The sequence below is a fragment of the Piliocolobus tephrosceles genome, chromosome 3 (genome assembly GCF_002776525.5).
Source record: "Piliocolobus tephrosceles isolate RC106 chromosome 3, ASM277652v3, whole genome shotgun sequence".
NCBI lineage: Eukaryota > Metazoa > Chordata > Mammalia > Primates > Cercopithecidae > Piliocolobus > Piliocolobus tephrosceles.
In genome coordinates this window covers 74,431,203-74,450,070 of record NC_045436.1, presented here as the reverse complement: position 1 = coordinate 74,450,070, position 18,868 = coordinate 74,431,203, and the positions used below count along the sequence as shown (strand labels likewise).

At 37.5% G+C, this 18,868-nt stretch overlaps 1 protein-coding gene across 3 annotated transcripts in view; it reads right to left on the bottom strand.

Moving 5' to 3' along the window:
• PDLIM5 (PDZ and LIM domain 5) overlaps window positions 1–18,868 on the bottom strand; it is a 211,717-nt gene that overhangs the window by 48,610 nt on the left and 144,239 nt on the right. For 2 of the 3 annotated variants that reach the window (XM_023193318.1, XM_023193319.1), the window contains one exon: window positions 1,479–1,666. In XM_023193318.1, the coding sequence (XP_023049086.1) occupies window positions 1,479–1,666 (188 nt within the window). Of the gene's footprint in view, window positions 1–1,478; window positions 1,667–9,807; window positions 9,940–10,691; window positions 10,836–12,803; window positions 12,924–18,868 lie in introns of all 3 variants that reach the window. The other variant, XM_023193321.1, reaches the window with a different exon arrangement.

Genomic DNA, 18,868 nt, shown 5'->3' with positions numbered 1-18,868 from the left:
ATCCTGTCTCTTAAAAAAAAAAGAAAGATCACTTGCTGCAGTATGGAGGTATGGAGGACAGACTGAAGGAGTGGAAAGGAGACAGGGAAATTAGAAGTCATTTGCAATGAAGGCATGAATCAAAGCAATGGCTCTGATGATACAGAGAAGAAATTTGAGAAATAATAGAAAGTAAAACCATTAGATGTTAGGTACTGTGAGAATGTGGGGCGTGGGGTCTAAAAGTCTACATTCTAGCTTTGGTGACTGAGTGGATGTGCAATTCCCAGAGATAGGAAATGGTATATTCAGACATACTGGATTTGAGGTGCCACCAGAAGATGGCAAACAGGTCACTTAGTTGGAGAAAAAGATCTGTAAATTATCGATGACTAAGCAATGGAAGGAACCTGGATGACAGATCACCCAGGGAGACCATAAAGAGTGAGAAGAGATGAAGGCTAAGTCTGAGATTAGCAACAGTTAAGTACAGTCCAATTTTCCCATTAAAAGGGGTACTTTTGTTACATAATCATAAACTTTGTTCATGTTGGGAGAAATAGGAAATGATTTAGTCCTTCTTTTTTTTTTTTTTTGAGACGGAATCTCGCTAGGTCGCCCAGGCTGGAGTGCGGTGGCATGATCTTGGCTCACTGCAAGCTCTGCCTCCCAGGTTCACACCATTCTCCTGCCTCAGCCTCCCAAGTAGCTGGGACTGCAGGTGACCACCACCACGCCTGGCCAGTTTTTTTGTATTTTTAAGTAGAGACAGGGTTTCACCATGTTAGCCAGGATGGTCTTGATCTCCTGACCTCGTGATCTGCCCACCTTGGCCTCCCAAAGTCCTGGGATTACAGGTGTGAGCCACCGCACCTGGCTAGTCTTTCTTCATTTTGTAGACCAGAAAACTGAGGGTATCAAAGAGGTTATGTGACTTTATTTAAAGCTGTTAATCTGTAGAAGTCAATGACAACTCAGGTTTCCAGACTGAGGTCAAGCTTTTCCATCCTGCTGCTCAAATGCTCTTTCTAGTGCTGTGTCCTTCTTACCCTATGCTACATAAATTGTGAGAACAAGAATTGGAAGATGCTTTCTTCAGTAATTGTTTGATGGCAATAATGTTTCTGTGGTTGTTATTTGTACGCATCATCAAAACTAAAATGTTGTATTTCCAAGCATAACCTTACAACAATATACTTTGTTATTAAATAAGACCCAAATTTACAATTCAACACATGCTTCCTGAGTATTCTGGGAAACAAGGAAATGCCCAATCCTACAATTATGAATAGCAAATGCAACTGTATCAAATACACACAAAGAATGTTTATGAGATGTCTCAGAGAGAAAAAGAGCTATAGTTAATCTTGACAGTCCTTTCTAAATCTTAGATTATTGAGAATGGGTTTTACCAGTGAATTCTACCATATATCCCAGAACACATTTTCATAATGACACTCATTATGAAAAGCAAGAAGTAAGATATTTTTTTGGGCTACCTGCTTGGTTTGGCCGTTGCCAGCTTGGTGACTTGACGACACTGGTGGATCCTACAGGCTTGAAGGCAGCTGCAGTTGTGAGGCTGGCTACTCCTGGTCTGCCGGAGGCTGGGCTGTCCAGGCTCTCAGGCATGCTCCGTGTGGAAGCTACTGAGGAAGTCAACTGCGGAGAAGGCTCCTGAGAGTTACTGTAAAGGAAATAAAGAAACATCTTTGGTGAAGTGGTAGCAACATAACTTAGCAACAATCCTTTCTTTTCAAAATCCATGAATCAATCAAAATCCATTGGTTAATCAATGTTTTAGAAAAGAAAATCTTTAAAGTCATGACTGAGGGACCGCCTCTCTTTAAAACAGAAAAAAAGAAAAGGGAGTCAGATTGCATTTGTTTTATACTTTGAAAATTCTAAAAGGTCTACCACGAGAAATTAGGCTATTGAAAATTTACACAGTTAATCTTTTAAATGATAAAAGTTTCCCTGATACCTCACCCCTTCCCAGTTACGCTTTTTCTTCTTCTTCTTTTTTTTAGACACAGGGGTCTCACTATGTTCCTCAGGCTGGTCTTGAACTCCTGGCCTCAAGCAATCATCCCACTTCAGCCTCCCAAAGCACTGGGATTACAGGTGTGAGCCACCATGCCCAGTCCAGTTACTCCTTCTACTCACATACTCACTCATTCATAAATATTTAAGCACCTACTATATGCCAAATGTTGGTTGTGCTATGCACTGGCCACAAAACAAGAAACAACATCCCTTGCCTAACAGAACATCCAGTGTTATGCATTCATAATAAAGGGAAAAAAGACGGTGGCTCAAGCCTGTAATCCCAGCACTTTGGGAGGCCGAGACGGGCGGATCACGAGGTCAGGAGATCGAGACCATCCTGGCTAACACGGTGAAACCCTGCCTCTACTAAAAAATACAAAAAACTAGCCGGGCGACGTGGCGGGCGCCTGTAGTCCCAGTGGCTTGGGAGGCTGAGGCAGGAGAATGGCGTAAACCCAGGAGGCGGAGCTTGCAGTGAGCTGAGATCCGGCCACTGCACTCCAGCCTGGGCGACAGAGCAAGACTGCGTCTCAAAAAAAAAAAAAAAAAAAAAGGGAAAAAAGAGACAAGACTGCCATTACCTTCTTTCAACCAGAGTTACCTGTTTAAACAGAAGGGCTTATCTATGCTAGTTCTAGTTTGGTTTTGAAGATCATATAGCCTTTATTACCAAGTCATTTGTTATTTATAATTATATATAACATCATTTCCAAAAAATAATAATTCTAGGTAGCCCAAATGATAAAATATATGCTTTGGTATGATATAATACAATAGCAGTGGTTATTTCTATCAAGTAAAGTATAATAATAATACTTAAAAGTAATACTTTCAGGCTGGGCGTGGTGGCTCACACCTGTAATCCCAGCACTTTGTGAAGCCGGGTCTGGCAGATCACCTGTCTCTACTAAAACTACAAAAATTAGCTGGGCATGGTGGCGGATGCCTGTAGTCCCAGCTACCTGGGAGGTTGAGGCAGGAGAATGGCTTGAACCTGGGAGGCGGATGCTACAGTGAGCTGAGATCGTGTCATTGACAGAGCGAAACTCCATCTCCAAAAAAAAACCAAAAAAAAACAAAACACAAAAAACAAACAAACAAAAAAAAACCTTTCTACTACTTAACTTTTCAATGCTGGTTGCTTAAAAAATTCCATGCACAGAAATTCAAATTATTTCAATACCTGAAATCAATAGCTGGAGGAACAGACTGATAAAGACAGAGTAATATATTAACAAATTCAGTAAAATACCCTTAATTAAGTAGAAATTATTTTAATAAAAATAAATTTCAAATTAAATATTGTCCATATTATCAAGTGAACAGTAGTTTGTAATTTCCCCAGTAACTCTTAAATCTTATGTAAAACCTAACATAGTAAGCCCCAGACTGCCCATCCATAGAAGACTTAGTTGCAAAGTTGGCCCTTGACTGGCATCTAGAAACTTAGCTGGTAAGCTGTGGCCAACAGTGACATAAAAATTTCTCTAAATGCTGGCCGGGAGCGGTGGCTCACACATGTAATCCTCGCACTTTGGGAGGCCAAGGCTGGAGGATCATGAGGTCAGGAGATCGAGACCATCCTGGCTAACACGGTGAAACCCCGTTTCTACTAAAAATACAAAAAAATTAGCTGGGCGTGGTGGTGGACGCCTGTAGTCCCAGCCACTAGGAGGCTGAGGCAGGAGAATTGCTTGAACCACGGAGGCGGAACTTGCAGGGAGCCGAGGTCATGCCACTGCACTCCAGCCTGGGCAACAGAGCGAGACTCCATTTAAAAAAAAAAAAAAGTTTCTCTAAATGCTAAGAGTTGCTCTCTGTGCCTTAACTGTTTGGATAAACAATATGGTTAACGTTGAACATCTGCTTTCCTTCTGAGAGTCTAGAATCCTGGTAGAAACTCACCACGAGGTGCCTATGTAACAAGCCCTTAAGAAACCTTGGGTATGTGGTCTCTACTGAGCTTCTATGGCAGCAACGCTTGGCATGTCTTGCCACATTTGCTGCTGGAGGAATTGTGCACTCTCTATGTGACCCTATGGGAGAGGCCTCTTGGAAACTTGAGCCTCATTTCCTCCAGATTTGGTCCCATGCACCTTTTTCCTTTGCTGATCTTGCTTTGTATTCTTTTGCTATAATAAATTTTAGTCATGAGTGCAACTATACACTGAGCCCTGTAAGTCCTTCTAGTGAAACAATAAACCTGGGAGCAGTCTTGGGGCACCTCTGACACTAAACAGTTTTGAAAAACTATACGAATGATTTTCTTGAAATATTGCTCCCTATTCTTGTTCTCTTAAATCAAGCGTCATAGAGCTATCAGCTTTTATTATTTTTGATCAGTTTAATTTAAAAAACTAAAACCTGCTTGATAATAAAACATGCTATACAATAAAAAACTTTAAGCACTTTAATAATCTTTATCATAAACAAAAAGTCAAAGACTGCCTCCCTCATGGGAATATTGAACACGATTAGCAGTAAAGGCAACACAACAAAAAGCATTAATGGAATCAGGGTTCGAACATTATAGTATAGTGGTTATGAGCATCTTTTACAAATTATTTTACTTCTCTAAGCCTCAGTTACCTATACTTTAAGTGGGAGTAACATTTTGCTCATAAGATTTCTATGAGACTTAAATATGATAATTATGCATAAAGTCCAAGGCACAGAATATAACCTTAACATATGAAAAGGATAATTACCATATTGAAAAATAAAAGTAAGCCTTATTTTCAACATTTTTACTCATTACAAATAAATGATTTTTGAAATACTTATATATAGGTCATTCTCATTCTAGGATTAAATTACTCTTGCAGATTTGATTTTTAAAACTAATTAATAATGCATATAATCATGGTTCTAAGAAAAAAAATTATGACCAAGCAATGCTAGGAATTATAGATGAAACAAAAATATATAGTCTGGAAAGAACAAAACCCAATCCATCACCATTTAATGTGTAGTCATCTGAAAGAATTAAAATTTAATTCCAGGAGAGCTGCCAGACAAACTGACTAAAAGAGAGGAATTCAGTGTCAAGCTTAATATAGTTTGGGTGAAGGAACTGGTAACAGTAGCCCAGGTTATGAAAAAACCTAGAGAAGCATGACAGCCATCCTCAAATGTCTGACATGCAGATTCACTCTATGTGACTACATTGTTTGCCTAATTTCAAGGAGTGAAATCTACAGTGGGAGGGATTTTCTTCAATAAAAGGTGCTTCCTAATATAAAAAATCCTCCAAAGGAAAAAAATCTGTGCCTAATGAGGCTTTCTGTGAGAGCCCTGTCACCAGAAGCTACTTAAGCAGAGGATGGAATGCTGCAGAACGAATTTAGCCATTTAGCCTGTGGGAGGCTCAGTTATGTTTCAGCATGACACACAAAGCCTTCTAAGATAAAACTACAATCTACCAGTCTAGATTGTATCACTATGCTATACAAACTATATTCTGGCCACCCCTACTGTCTGTCCACAATTCTACATTTTTTTTCCAGATTCTACATATGAGGTACCTCTTTCTACTCTGTCTCTACACCCATCCACATCTTACCCATAATAATAATAGAAGTAAATATAATATGCATCATGCACTGTGTTCAAATTAACATACATTATTTTGTTTAAATATTCAAACCTCCAGCAGTAGAGACACTCCTTTTAATTCTGGACATTTGTTATCTGCATGGCATATAATTTTATACCGGTTTGTAATAGCTGTTTTAAAATTACTATTAATAGTCACTTCTTTATGCATCTTGTCTCCTCCTCTACATTATAAAGTACCTGAGGTTGGGGACTTTACTGTGACTGTAGGTAAATTATTTAAACTTGGTAAATTTCCTCACCTGTAAAATGGTATAAAAATACTACCTTTATCCCAAGGTTACTGTTAAGAATTAAATAAGAGATGAGATAATACATGCAAATTACTTAGCGCAGTGCCCAGCACAGAGTATATACCAAGAAATAAGAGATTCTTACTTCTACATCCTGTAATATCTGGTTTGGTGATAATAAAATTAGCTATAAGTACATTTACAAAATAAGCATCCTTCATCTGCACTCAGAAATGTGCTTCTTGGATGTACTGTGGATCATTTGGGGGCAGGGTATTGATTCCAGACAAAATCTTGCTTCCTCAGTTCAGTTTTAAAAACACACAATACTTCTTAAAGTTCCCACAGGATAAGTATCATATAAGCTAAATAAATTTCAGTTTTTGATATCTTTTGTACAGGGGTTTGTATACATTCTCTTTCAGAGGCCTAAGATGTTTAAATCTTAAACAGTACTTTAGTTACAAAGGGCTTGGAGTAGACTATAAAGAATTCATAGAAATCTAAGTTATTACTAAGGCAGTTTTTCCATTTACACTTAAATCCAGAATTGATCTGAAGTTCAATTTCCTCTGAGGATAGAATTTAATTGAACCATTTAATGTTGTAATGGAAGGCTATTAGGGTTTATCTAGACAATCACATATCTGAATATATGATGCCCAATCCTCTAAAAATCAAACATTTTTCCCTAATTTTAACAATTAGCTACTATTTAAAGAGCACACACAAACATTTGGTATTGGCTGGCACAGCAGTTCATGCCTGTAATCCTAGCACTTTAGGAGGCCAAGGAAGAAGGACTGCTTGAGCCCAGGAGTTCGAGACCAGCCTGGGCAACACAGCAAGACCTCGTCTCTATAAAAAAACAAACATTGTACTAAAGATGAAAGGATTGGCTGGGCGCGTTGGCTCCTGCCTGTAATCCCAGCACTTTGGGAGACTGAGGTGGGCAGATCACGAGGTCAAGAGATGGAGAGCATCCTGGACAATATGGTGAAACCCCGTCTCTACTAAAAACACAAAAATTAGCTGGGCATGGTAGCGCATGCCTGAAGTCCCAGCTATTTGGGAGGCTGAGGCAGGAGAATCACTTGAACCCGGGAGACGGAGCTTGCAGTGAGCTGAGATCGCGCCACTGCTCTCCAGCCTGATGAAAGAGCAAGACTCCATCTCAAAAAAAAAAAAAAAAAAAAAGAAAGAAAGGATTAAAAGTCATTGGCCATATTATTTTATATGTGGGAATAAAATATTACCAATAATCACTAGCAACACATTTCTAAAATTAATGATTAATGTATTAATATAGTACGGCATTGTTACTTAGATTGCTATTTTATTTCTGAACTCATGATTCAAATATTTTTTCTGAATCTAAATTGTTTAAGGTGTACCTAAATCCTAAATAAAATTTAAATGTTTTCTAAATAATTCTAATGAGGAAATTGGTGTAAGTCCATAAATACCCTGGGCTGATACCACAGATACTGATATTAAAATATGGTTATTTTAACTAATCTGCCAAATAAACAGGGACTGAAATGAAATAATAAATTGATATGACTTCTATCTTAAGAATACCAAGATTTGTGTTTCACTTTTTCAAAAACTGAAAATAGAGACAAATACACTAATAGAGCAAAAGTTTATTTTCAAGATGGAGCTAATGAGGAAAAAGAAAAGGAAGAAAAGCTAACTCTCAGTGTCAGCAACCTGATTTATCTTGAGTTGACATTCCTTTCCCACATTTGTTTAACTATTACAACAAATAAAGCTCAGATACAGATTAAGAACACTTGGGAATTTTAAATCTATTTTCAAAAGAAAAACTCTGCTTGAAGAATACTTTTGAGAGTAACTTATTCTAATTACATGTTTACATTTTAAAGAAGACAACTGTACATCACAGGTTTAGTTATCGATGTTTAAGTTAAACAGTTTTTGGCTAAAGTCTTACCAAAAAATGGTATACTAATATACAGATTCTGAGATGGCAGGAAAGGAATATTTCTGGAAAGGCCTTAGTTACAAGCAATTGTTTATTTTATAGAATTCCTCTGTCAGGACTCCTTTAAAGGACCTGGACATGTAGAGAGAGTAACCGAGTGTCTTTCCTTCCAGAATTCCATATTTAGAAGAACATTTTTAATATTTTCCTAAGCAAAATTCTTTAACTTAGAGTTTGTAAACCAAAATTTAAAATATGATATATTAACACATATTATAATGGAAATATATTTTAATGGAAAAATATATTTTAATGGAAAAAATAAATTTGGTATTATACTATATTTATACTTTTAAAGATTACTATCACACAAAAGTAAAAATCAAGATAAAATGTCTCTGACACATTTTATGATTACTCTCATACCAGATAAAATGTATCTGGTCTTTTGGGTACCCCTCTCACTAAGTTAGCAAGGGTCTCCTCAGGAAACCCCAGAATGCCAACTAGACTATCTTTTTAGAAACCATTTCCTTCTCTCAATATCAAACTATATTTTGTCTGTGTCCTACTGTTAATAAGCAATGGTGATGACTACTAATACTGGCTCTAGAGGTGGGGCCACAGATAGTACAGTCAGTCCATAAATGCATGCACACGTTTGCATGTATATGCACACAGGCACTTTTCTGGAGAGAGGATCTATAGCTCTTACCAAGTTCTAAAAATGTAGTATAAGTGTACTCAAGTACTCAAAGTGTACTCTAAGCAAGGTCAGTAACCTGCCTCTGTATAATCTCAGCCCTGACAATGAAAGACTTCTGCTCATTGAACACTTACAATTCTGCAAATAAATAATTTCAGGTACTGTCTTAGAGAAAAATGTACTATCATCTTTCTCCCTTGTTTAAACACCTCCCTTAAAAGTTACCCAGAATAAACATATATATATATATAGTTGTTGTTGTTTTGAGACAGAGTCTTGCCCTGTCGCCCAGGCTGGAGTGCAATGGCGTGATTTCGGTTCACTGCAACCTCTGCCTCCTGGGTTCAAGTGATTCTCCTGCCTCAGTCTCCGAGTAGCTGGGATTACAGGCGCCCACCGCCACACCCGGCTAATTTTTTGTATCTTTAGTAGAGACAGGGTTTCACCATGTTGGCCAGGCTGGTCTCGAACTCCTGACCTCGTGATCTGTCCGCCTCAGCCTCCCAAAGTGCTGGGATTACAGGTATGAGCCACTGCACCTGGCCCAGGTAAATATATTGAAAAATCTCTATAACAGTGGTTAGAATACAAACATCTAATCAATAGACAGCCTAGTTATATCAGGTTTTCACTAAGTATGTTGTACACTTTGCCACTGATTTTATGTTCTGTCGAAAATCATTGTATACATTTGTTTCACTGAGTTTATATCTTTAGTAAATACTTGTGATATTTTTATTTTTATATTATGCCTAAAAATTTCTGGCTTAATCCTTAAGCTTAATAGAAAAATCTATTTTGGTGTTTAGCATTTCCCAAATAGTGGAAATTAAGCTGCTTTTCCAAGCAAAACTTTCATATTTAAGAACTAGAATACACAGTCAATCAAAATTGAGCATTATTATTTTTTGTTTTTCCAAAAGGTACGTCTTACTAAACATTTGAGGTGAGGATTCTAATACAGCTATATCCATGCAATAAAAAACAGAAATTCTACTGCAATTTAAATACTTGTACAATTACATGGAATTGCACACCAAACATCAAGTATGCTAAGGAAAGATGTCACAAAAGGTTAAAAGGTGAGTTAATAATCATAGGACATACTGTGCTTGTGCATTAGCATGGCATTGACATTACAGTTAATTCAAAATTGGGCGCAAATCCCTAGAGCTCTAGCATGTTGTCACCTGGCCTGTTAATACAGTGGTGACGTGTTAGAGAAAGCAGTATCCTTAACAGCAAACCACCACTTGCCATATCTGCTCCCACAGTACCTTGTTTTCTTAACATGGATAGAGCCAGTTGATTTCCTTGAGGACTGCAGATAGGAAAAAGCTAAAGGCTTGGAGACAGGACTGATGCAAAGTGCATCCAAGAGCGAGTGATATCTTTCAGGAGCGTAGAGCCTGGTAAGCATTTAGAAAGAGTTTTAAGTCAAAAATCGCACTACCAGTAGAAGACAGTAGTTTTTAAGGTCTGTGATTTGAAACATTTCCTTTATGAGAAAGAGGGTGGGGAGAGAGGGGAAGACGGAGGGGAAGCACAAAGCAGCAAAGGAGGATAAAAGAAGCGCCAAGAGTTTATTCTATCACTTTACTCATTAATATAACATTGATTAGATTTTCACCAAAATGGTCAAAGCCATCATCTAGAAAGCATTTGAAGCTCTAAAGACTATAGAAATTATCTAAAACCCCCAAACCACGAAAATAAAACCAATTTATTCTTTTTGGGAAAGGATGCGATTTTATTTTTTTAGGGGACAGTAGTCTTCAGATCACCCTTTAAAGGTCGTGGGAGAAGATAAAATCAATAGAAACTTAAAATACTCATTAATACTTTATTGTTTCAAATATAAAACCTGAAAATTGTAAAAATCCAAGTGCCAATAAGCACACAACATGTAATAATCCACGCAACTGAGAAATACCATACATAAATGGCAGCAATGGAGAGATTAAAAGGTGATTTTTAAGAAAAAAACAGTAACAAATACTGTGAGATTTATCCGCAACCTAGATAAAATATCCACTACACAATTAAGAGCTCACAATAGAGCTATGATTGCTTCAAACAGATATGTTTTCTTTGAGGTGAACTGTAAGACAGTGAAGAGCGCTGAGATTGTATCAGACAGAGGCTGCATATGTAGTTCTACCTGGTTTTTGCAGCAATAACAGCAGACACAGTAGCAGCTGCACTGCTCAGAACTGCAGCACTGTATCTAGCAGGAGAAGAGAAGGTAGAAAAGTTTCGAAAACCTTCGAAAGAATCTTCCACATTTCCTGTGGAGCTGCTTAAACTGACAGGTAGGGAAAGAAAAACAGGAGAGGAACAAAAAGGAAAGTGAGAAAGGGTAGCATAATAAATACAAGAGAGCAACCATTCCATATTAATATGTAGGCATTATAAAAGTGTGAAGTGTCAGAAGTGTAATAGGAGTTCAGGTCATTTAGTTACTGCTGCTATGATTCCTCTCAGAAGATAAAAGCTGATGTATAATCCTCCATAAAGCTGATTTTGACATACAAATACTTTTGAATGTATTTAAGTTCACTGACTGTATTCCTATTTAAAATTACCTTGTATCACACATTTGAAGACTGACTCGCCAACAACTTAGCAGAAAATAAATCTAAACATGAAGTCTGATTTTCTATAAGCATAAAAAGAAGAAAAATTGTTTTTCCCCAAAAAGCCTCTATATAACGAGCTTTACACGTTAGAGACGATATACACTGACAACATGACATTTTAATAAGGCTTATGTTTTCAGGAGAAGCAGGTACAACTGACTGCTTATTGAGAAGCAGCAATATGTATTAACATGAAAAGAGGTAATTGTTTAAAATATTGAGAGTAAAGCTATTTAAGCAGGGAAAGGACCTTTGCAAAAATAAACAGATGTTCCAGTGAATATGATCAAAACATCACCTTTTTTGCTGAGTTCCATATTTCTATTTTCAGTTAGTTCTGTAAGCATTTTTAAATGCAGGCATAGCATTTTATCTTCAGAACTAATAAGTATTTATTACTTAAAATAATAATTCTCCCTTGGCCTTTCAGAAAAGATCAAATGCCTGGACAGGAATGAACATCCTATCATTATGACTGTAATGATTTTCAAATTGGTTATTAAGTAAAATAAAGAGTGTCTAAAATGCATAGTGTGAAACTTGTAGTCTCTCTTCTTCATTTATGGGTGCAAGTTATCAATGAGCATCATCACTACAGTATGACCACTTTTTTCAATGGCCACCTCCAACACAAAGTCATTTTGTGGCAAACTCAACCTCTGGTTAAACTGAGCTTAGATGTCTGAAACTATGAGGGTTGACATAAGTCTCTTTTTCCTGTCAGAAGAATTTGATAAGTCATTCTTCCAAGTTCCATAGGCTATAACTTTACAAAAACCATTAGAAAAAAAATTAATAGTTGCAAGCTATGTTTTCAAAATGATACAGAATTAAGTAATTTTTTTGATCTATCTAAGTCTATTCATTAAATTAAACTGTATGGCTAAGTTTTGACAACTGTTGTGAATGGTTAGAAAAGAAAACGTCAGGGGCTGGAAAGAGAAAAGAAAGGTGCTATCAATGGCAGAGCAGGGTAGGTAGCATGAATGTCAAAGAGAAGAATACAGTTATCATGTGATTCCACTTCTGAGTTTCTGAATTACTCTGCATCTTTGAGACAATGGTTACTATTTGGAGACGTAGTGGTGAATAATAAGAATTAGAAACTTAGTCTATTAAAAAATCACTTAAAAAAATAAATCAGCTAATTTATTCTGCTCCAGGAAGGAAATAGTAATGAACTTCTTTCATCATAGTGTATCACAAATAATAGAAAAGGATTTAGTATCAGCAGAATCTAGTGATATCTCATAAGCAGTTACTTATCTGAGTATCTTAAGAAAATGGCTGGGCACCTGGTAACATATTGTGTATGATCTTTACCTGTCTTTGAGGCAAATGATCTAATTCAGAAAAGGAGACTTATGACAAACCCAGCAAGTTAACTTTCCCAATCACAAAGTGAATAAATAAAAGAGATTTCTTGATTCTATATTAGAAGTTATAAACTAAACAAAAATAAAAATATAAAAGCAGTGAGAAGTGCTGTTTTGAGGCTGAGTGCTAAACTTTCTTGTCTATATGTTAATGATGTCAGTTCTATAATCAACAATCATCTTTTCTTTTTCAAACAGTTTAGTATATTTAAATTCACTACTAGTTTTGAACTTTAGAAACAGGAAGGAAAAGTCTACCTAGAATAAGTAGTTGCTACTTTAGAAAGTGTGGCCACTTGGCTACCAATGGTTAACACCTGAGGAGTTGCAGGTGGGTGAGGTCCACTCTTAGGCAGGTCTTCCAGAGAACTGTCAAACCTAAGTTTTCAGAAGTAAAATATATAAGGCAAAGGAAATAGTAATGAAAAGTACAAAAGATATTTATCATCTATACCATCTTTTAAATGTCTATTAGTTCAATTTTGGGAACACTATTGGTTTTTTTTTTTTTTTTTTACTTCACATCTACAAATGGTTAAAACAAAAACCAACACTTCTGCCACCACAAAATATGGGCTGTTTCCCCCCAAATTCTTTAACATGACTACTTCTATGTAATAAAATATTATGCTTACAGGCGAAAAGAAGGTGGAAATTCCCACTCACTGACTATGTATTTTGAATGCTTTAAAAAAACTTAGGCTCCAAGAAGTTAATTAAGTTGCCCAATACCATACATCTAGTAAGGGTCAGGTGGAATTTGGACTAGGTCTGTCTGTACTATTTCCACTATATAATGCTTTCCAGCACATTGTGAGGCAGCTGCCTAAAAGTGTCCTATAAGAAAGCAACCAAAAAGTTCACGTCAGAATGCTGTGTTTGTAGATCTGAAGTTATATGGATGTTGTTTATCTTGATGTAAACAAACTATTTTATCTGCTCGTACAACAGATGGTGGCATGCAATCGTAGGGCTTTGTTTTGAGTATTCTTTACTTTGATTTTCTGTTATCTGTACTATTTTTTATTTAGAATGCCAGAATTAAATTTTAGAAGAACTATTGCCAGGTAAAGAAAAAATGAAAAACTCAATGTTAAGTTCAATAAAAAGAAAGCACCAAGTATAAAACTTTGCGAAGAAAAATAAAACAGGAAAAATACAAAATTAGCCATTAAAAAAAAAAAAGTCTGTGGATAAAAAAATAGAATGGTCAGTCATTTTACACTGATTTTCAAATGAATTAAAAAATAGAAAAGGAGAGGTCCTATTCCTGTTTTTTATTCCACATTAGTCATACCTTTACCAGAGTGTTGAAAAAATGTAGACAGTTGAAGAAAAATGCCATGATAGAACTAAAACATTATTTAAGAGATAGAGCAGAAAGGTTAAGAGAATAAGAAACATAAGAACTATAACATGGGTCAGCAAACCATGGCATGCTGGCCAAATTCAGGCCCTGCCTCTCTCTGTATGGCCTGAGAATAGTTTTCATATTTTTAAATGGTTAACGGTTAAGAAAATCAAAATAATATGATGACACACAAAAATTATATAAAATTCAAATTTCAGCATCCATAAGTAAGGTTTTATTGGAACTTTACTGGAACATAGCCAGGTTCATTCTTCATATGTCTATGGCTACTTTCATATGATATGAGAACTGACCAATTGTGACAGATCATATGGCCTGAAAAATCCAGTACATTTCCTATCTGGACCTATACAGAAAAAAATTTGCGACCCCTGTCCTAGAAAATAACTTCTCCACACAGCTACCAGAGTGAACTCTGAAAAATACAAATGTGATCATGTCTGTTGCTTAGACCTTCTAGTCCTGCCCTAAGTGATCCTGGGCTACCTGTTCTTCAGCATTATGTCATGAAGCTTGTCCACTCTCTTTGGCTTGCTCCAGTCCACTGGGCCTTCCATTTCTTTTTGAAAAAGGCCCTGCTTCTTTCCCCCTCCTGGCCTCTGCACAGTCTCCCACTCCTCACTGTCTACAGCCCTCGCTCTACCACACCTTCACTGGGATAACTCCTAAGCATCCTTCTGGCCTCAGTTTAAATGTCACCTTCTCCCAGAAGCCTCCCTGATTCCCCAAGCCACCTTAGCTGCCCCTGTCATGTGCTGTCATAGCAGTCTGTACTTTTTACTCATAGAATTTGTTGTTATTATTATACAATGTGTGTCTTTACTTAAATCCAGACAATCTCAGTAGACCAGAAGTTCCCTGACATCAATAGTTACTAATATACATGAAGTGTAACAAAATGCTTACCATAAGGTTAACAAATATTTGTGAATAAAAGGTTGAAATTTATTTTTTCCAAATAATGAATTCACAATATTTGTATATTGAAACATATTTGTACCTTCTAAAGACTGTGTCACAACTCTGACTAAACAGATTTTTGCATAAGTGGACACATGATAACTTCAAAGACATGGATAGTGTTCCAAAAATACCTTTAAAGAAATGTCCTTTATAATATTAAAAAATTACAAATATTTCAGGAAAAAAGAAAATATGGGTATAAATTATTATCAATATCTACATATTACCACAGGACAGATTAAAAAGAAAAAAAGAAAAGGGAGTGAGTTGGAGAAGTTGAGTCTTCCAACATCTCCATGAAATATGCTGACTGGAAAAAGCTGAGTGCTATTTGATAATAAATTTCATATAAATCATGAAACACCTTTGGAGATGATCTCCATGTTTCCAAGCAAATGTACTTGGGAGGTTTCCCATGTATTACACATATTGATTATCTCTTCATTGCTTAGCCAAACTCTTAAAACTTGACTTAAGACAAAAATCTTAAACTACCTTATTTACTATGGAACAAACATCAGTGTCAGTTCTCATTCTGACATTCCCCAATGTTTACTCCTTTTAGGTTGGAAGAAGCTCTGATTAACAGCATATCTGCAGCAGCCAAATTTTTGGCCTTGTCTTGCTTAAGTGAGTTTTCATTTCTCACCACAGAGAGGTATGAAGACTTTCTCTTTCCCAGATAAAGTCTTTCCCTTTTGGCTTGCTTTTCTCAGGATACAAGAACAAAGAGCTATTGATGCATTGTGTCTTTCTGCACAATCTCTGCACTTGTTCAGTATGGACCCTTGTGAACAATCTGTCCAGCAAATCAGGAATGAGTTGTCCATCTACTAATTTACCATCCTTACCATCCTGTAGGACCAGTAAGAAGAATTCTTTTTCTATCCCCTAGTCCTGACAACTGCCCAATAGCAACATTTTTATGCTGTGTACTCTATCTCCTCCCTTAATCTCAGTGGCCTCAATTAATCCATCTCTCCTTCTCTACTGGATGCTTTGAGTCCTCTTTTAAAATGCTGTAGTTTCTCTTAAAAACAACAGACTATCTTTACCTTCTATTTTCCTATTCCCCTTACCAGCCAGACTCTGAAATAACAGTATACTCACTTGACTGTCAGTCTTCAGTCATCTCAACTAGACTCCAATCCCCAACACTCTATGAAACTGCATCTTGCTAAGGTCACTGATGACCTTTTTGTGGCTAAATTCAATGGACAATTTGCATTCCTCATTTTAAAAACTGTGGTAAAAAATACGTAACATGAAACTTACTATCCTAACCATTTTCAAGTGCACAGTCAGTAGTGTGAAGTACGTTCACATTATTGTGGAAGAGATCTCCAGAAGTTTTTCATCTTGCATATTCGAAACTCTATAACCCATTGAACAACTACCCCTACTCTCTCCCCCTAGCCCGTGGTAACCACCACCATTCTACTGTTTCTATGAAGATGACTACTTTATTTTAATTCTTTTTTGGAGACAGAGTCGTACTCTGTCACCCAGGCTGGAGTACAGTGGCGCGATTCCGGCTCACTGCAACCTCCACCTCCCTGGTTCAAACGATTCTCCTGCCTCAGCCTCCCGAGTAGCTGGGATTACAGGCACGTACCACCACGTCTGGTTAATTTTTGTATTTTTAGTAGAGACGGGGTTTCTCCATGTTAGTCAGGCTGGTCTCGAACTCCCAACCTCCAGTGATCTGCCCGCCTTGGCCTTCCAAAGTGCTGGGATTACAGGCGTGAGCCACCGCACCTGGCCCAAAGATGACTATATTAGATACCTCCTATCAGTGGAATCATACAGTATTTGTCGTTTTGCGTGCATTTCTCATTTTACTTAGTGTCTGGCTCAACTGACTACTGCTTCTCTTTTCCTGTCATCTGTGCCTCAACCCTATTCACCTGCCTGCTTTTATTATTCTTTCACTGGCTATTCCATTTCCTGAGAGTTCTCTGTCCTAGGCTTTATTTCTCTGTACTCTTAGTGACATTACTCTCTCCTGTAGCTTCAACACCACCTAATGTCCAGATTTATATCTAGCCCAGCTCTCCCCTATGAGCAGCAGCCCATATTTTGAATTGCCCTTTAGTTATTAATACCTCTAATATCTCTCTCACTATCTCAAATCATCTTTCACCATGTCCCAATGACTCTACTTCCAAATTTATATTTTTAATCCATCAGTGGTGTGACGGGTCCCCTACCAGGTTACTTAAGGGTGTTATATTCAATGCTTGAAACTTGAGGGCCAGGCAGTTAGCTACGGCCATGGTGCCTAGCCAAGAAGCAGGTGTCCCTGAGAACCCAAACATCCTGAGGCATGGCTGGGAACATACCAAGGAAAACAGTCCCATTATATGCACACACGCACATGCGTGGGCGTACACACACACACACACACAGCGTACACACAAACACACACATACACACACACGGCAGAGCCAGAAAATTAGCTTAAAAGCAGCCTAGAGATGGGAGATGCTGTGGATCTCTTGGAGCCATACTGCTGCTGTCCAGTAGTGCCCTGTATGTAAGTCCTCATAAACTCATCTACTCATCAAGCTGGACTTGTCTGAGTCATTCTTTAGTCTCTTGGCAACTTTCAGTTTTCCCAGTTTGTAGGGGTTGGGGGGGGGCATTACAGTCCCAAGTTTTTCTCATTACACCATCCATCTATCCCACTTCTCTGCTACTACCCTTTCTCATCTAGACTATGATAAGCACTAACTTATACTAGTGATTTAAGAACTATCTAACTGCTCTCTTGCTTCCTCTCTTGCCAAATCCTGCCCCATCCAGCCCCTGTGTTTTCTGGCATGGTTTAGTATAGCCCACATGCCTGAAGAAAAAACAACAAAACACATTTTATCAAATCATTATTTTGATTAAAACCTTGCAATGAATTCCTACCGCAATTAGGATAATACCCAAAATGCTTAACATGCTCTACAAATCCCCAAATGACCTGTTATGATCAACCTCTCAAGTACCTACAACCAATTTTCCCTTTATTCACTGAACTCCCCTTTATTCACTGAACTCCAGTCACATTAGACTATCTGTTCAATGTCTTGAACTAAGTTCTTTCATAATTCAGGCACTTGGTCATTAATGATAATTTATAATAATAAAAGCAAATATTTTTTCATCGCTTAATATTTAATCCTTCCCAATAATCTTACAATGCTGGTATTAAAATTATCCTTGGTAATATGCTAAAGTCAGTAGTTTGGTATATGGTGGAGCTACTGTACTAGCACCCATGGTTAGAATAACTTCAGTGGAATGAGGAGAACAGAAACCAGACTGCAGGGGCCTGGCACAGTGGCTCACATCTGTAATCCCAGCACTTTGGGAGGCCAAGGCAGGTGGATCACCTGAGGTCAGGAGTTCGAGACCAGCCTGGTCAACATGGCAAAACCCCATCCCTACTAAAAAAAAATATAAATGAGGTTGATTTTTTGTAAGAGCAAACAAGGACTAACTCAAAGAAATCATTTTTCTAGGAGCTTCCCACTTAAGCAAGGAAAAGGAAACAAAAAAGGGATATTGCTGAAAGAATTGGAACTTACCATTTGTTGCTATATAGTGAATGTTTGTGTCCCCCCACCCCCAAATCATATGTCAAAATCCTAACCCCCTATGTGATAGTATTAGGAGGTGAGGCCTTTGGGAGATGATTAGGTTACACAGGTAGACAGCGCTCATGAATGGGGTCCCTTATAAGAGAGACCTCAGAGAGCTCCCTCTCTCCTACCATGTGAGGACACAGTGAGAAGGCATCATCTATGAACTAAGAAGCAGTCCCTCACCAGACACTGAGTATACAGGTGCCTGGATCTTGACTTCACAGACTCCAGAACTGAGAAATAACCGTTGTTTAAGCCACCCAGTCCATGATATTTTTGTTCTAATAGCTTGAACTAAGACATTTGTATTAGGGGAAGAGTTTGCTCTTTGATGACAATTTCCATTTTCTCAC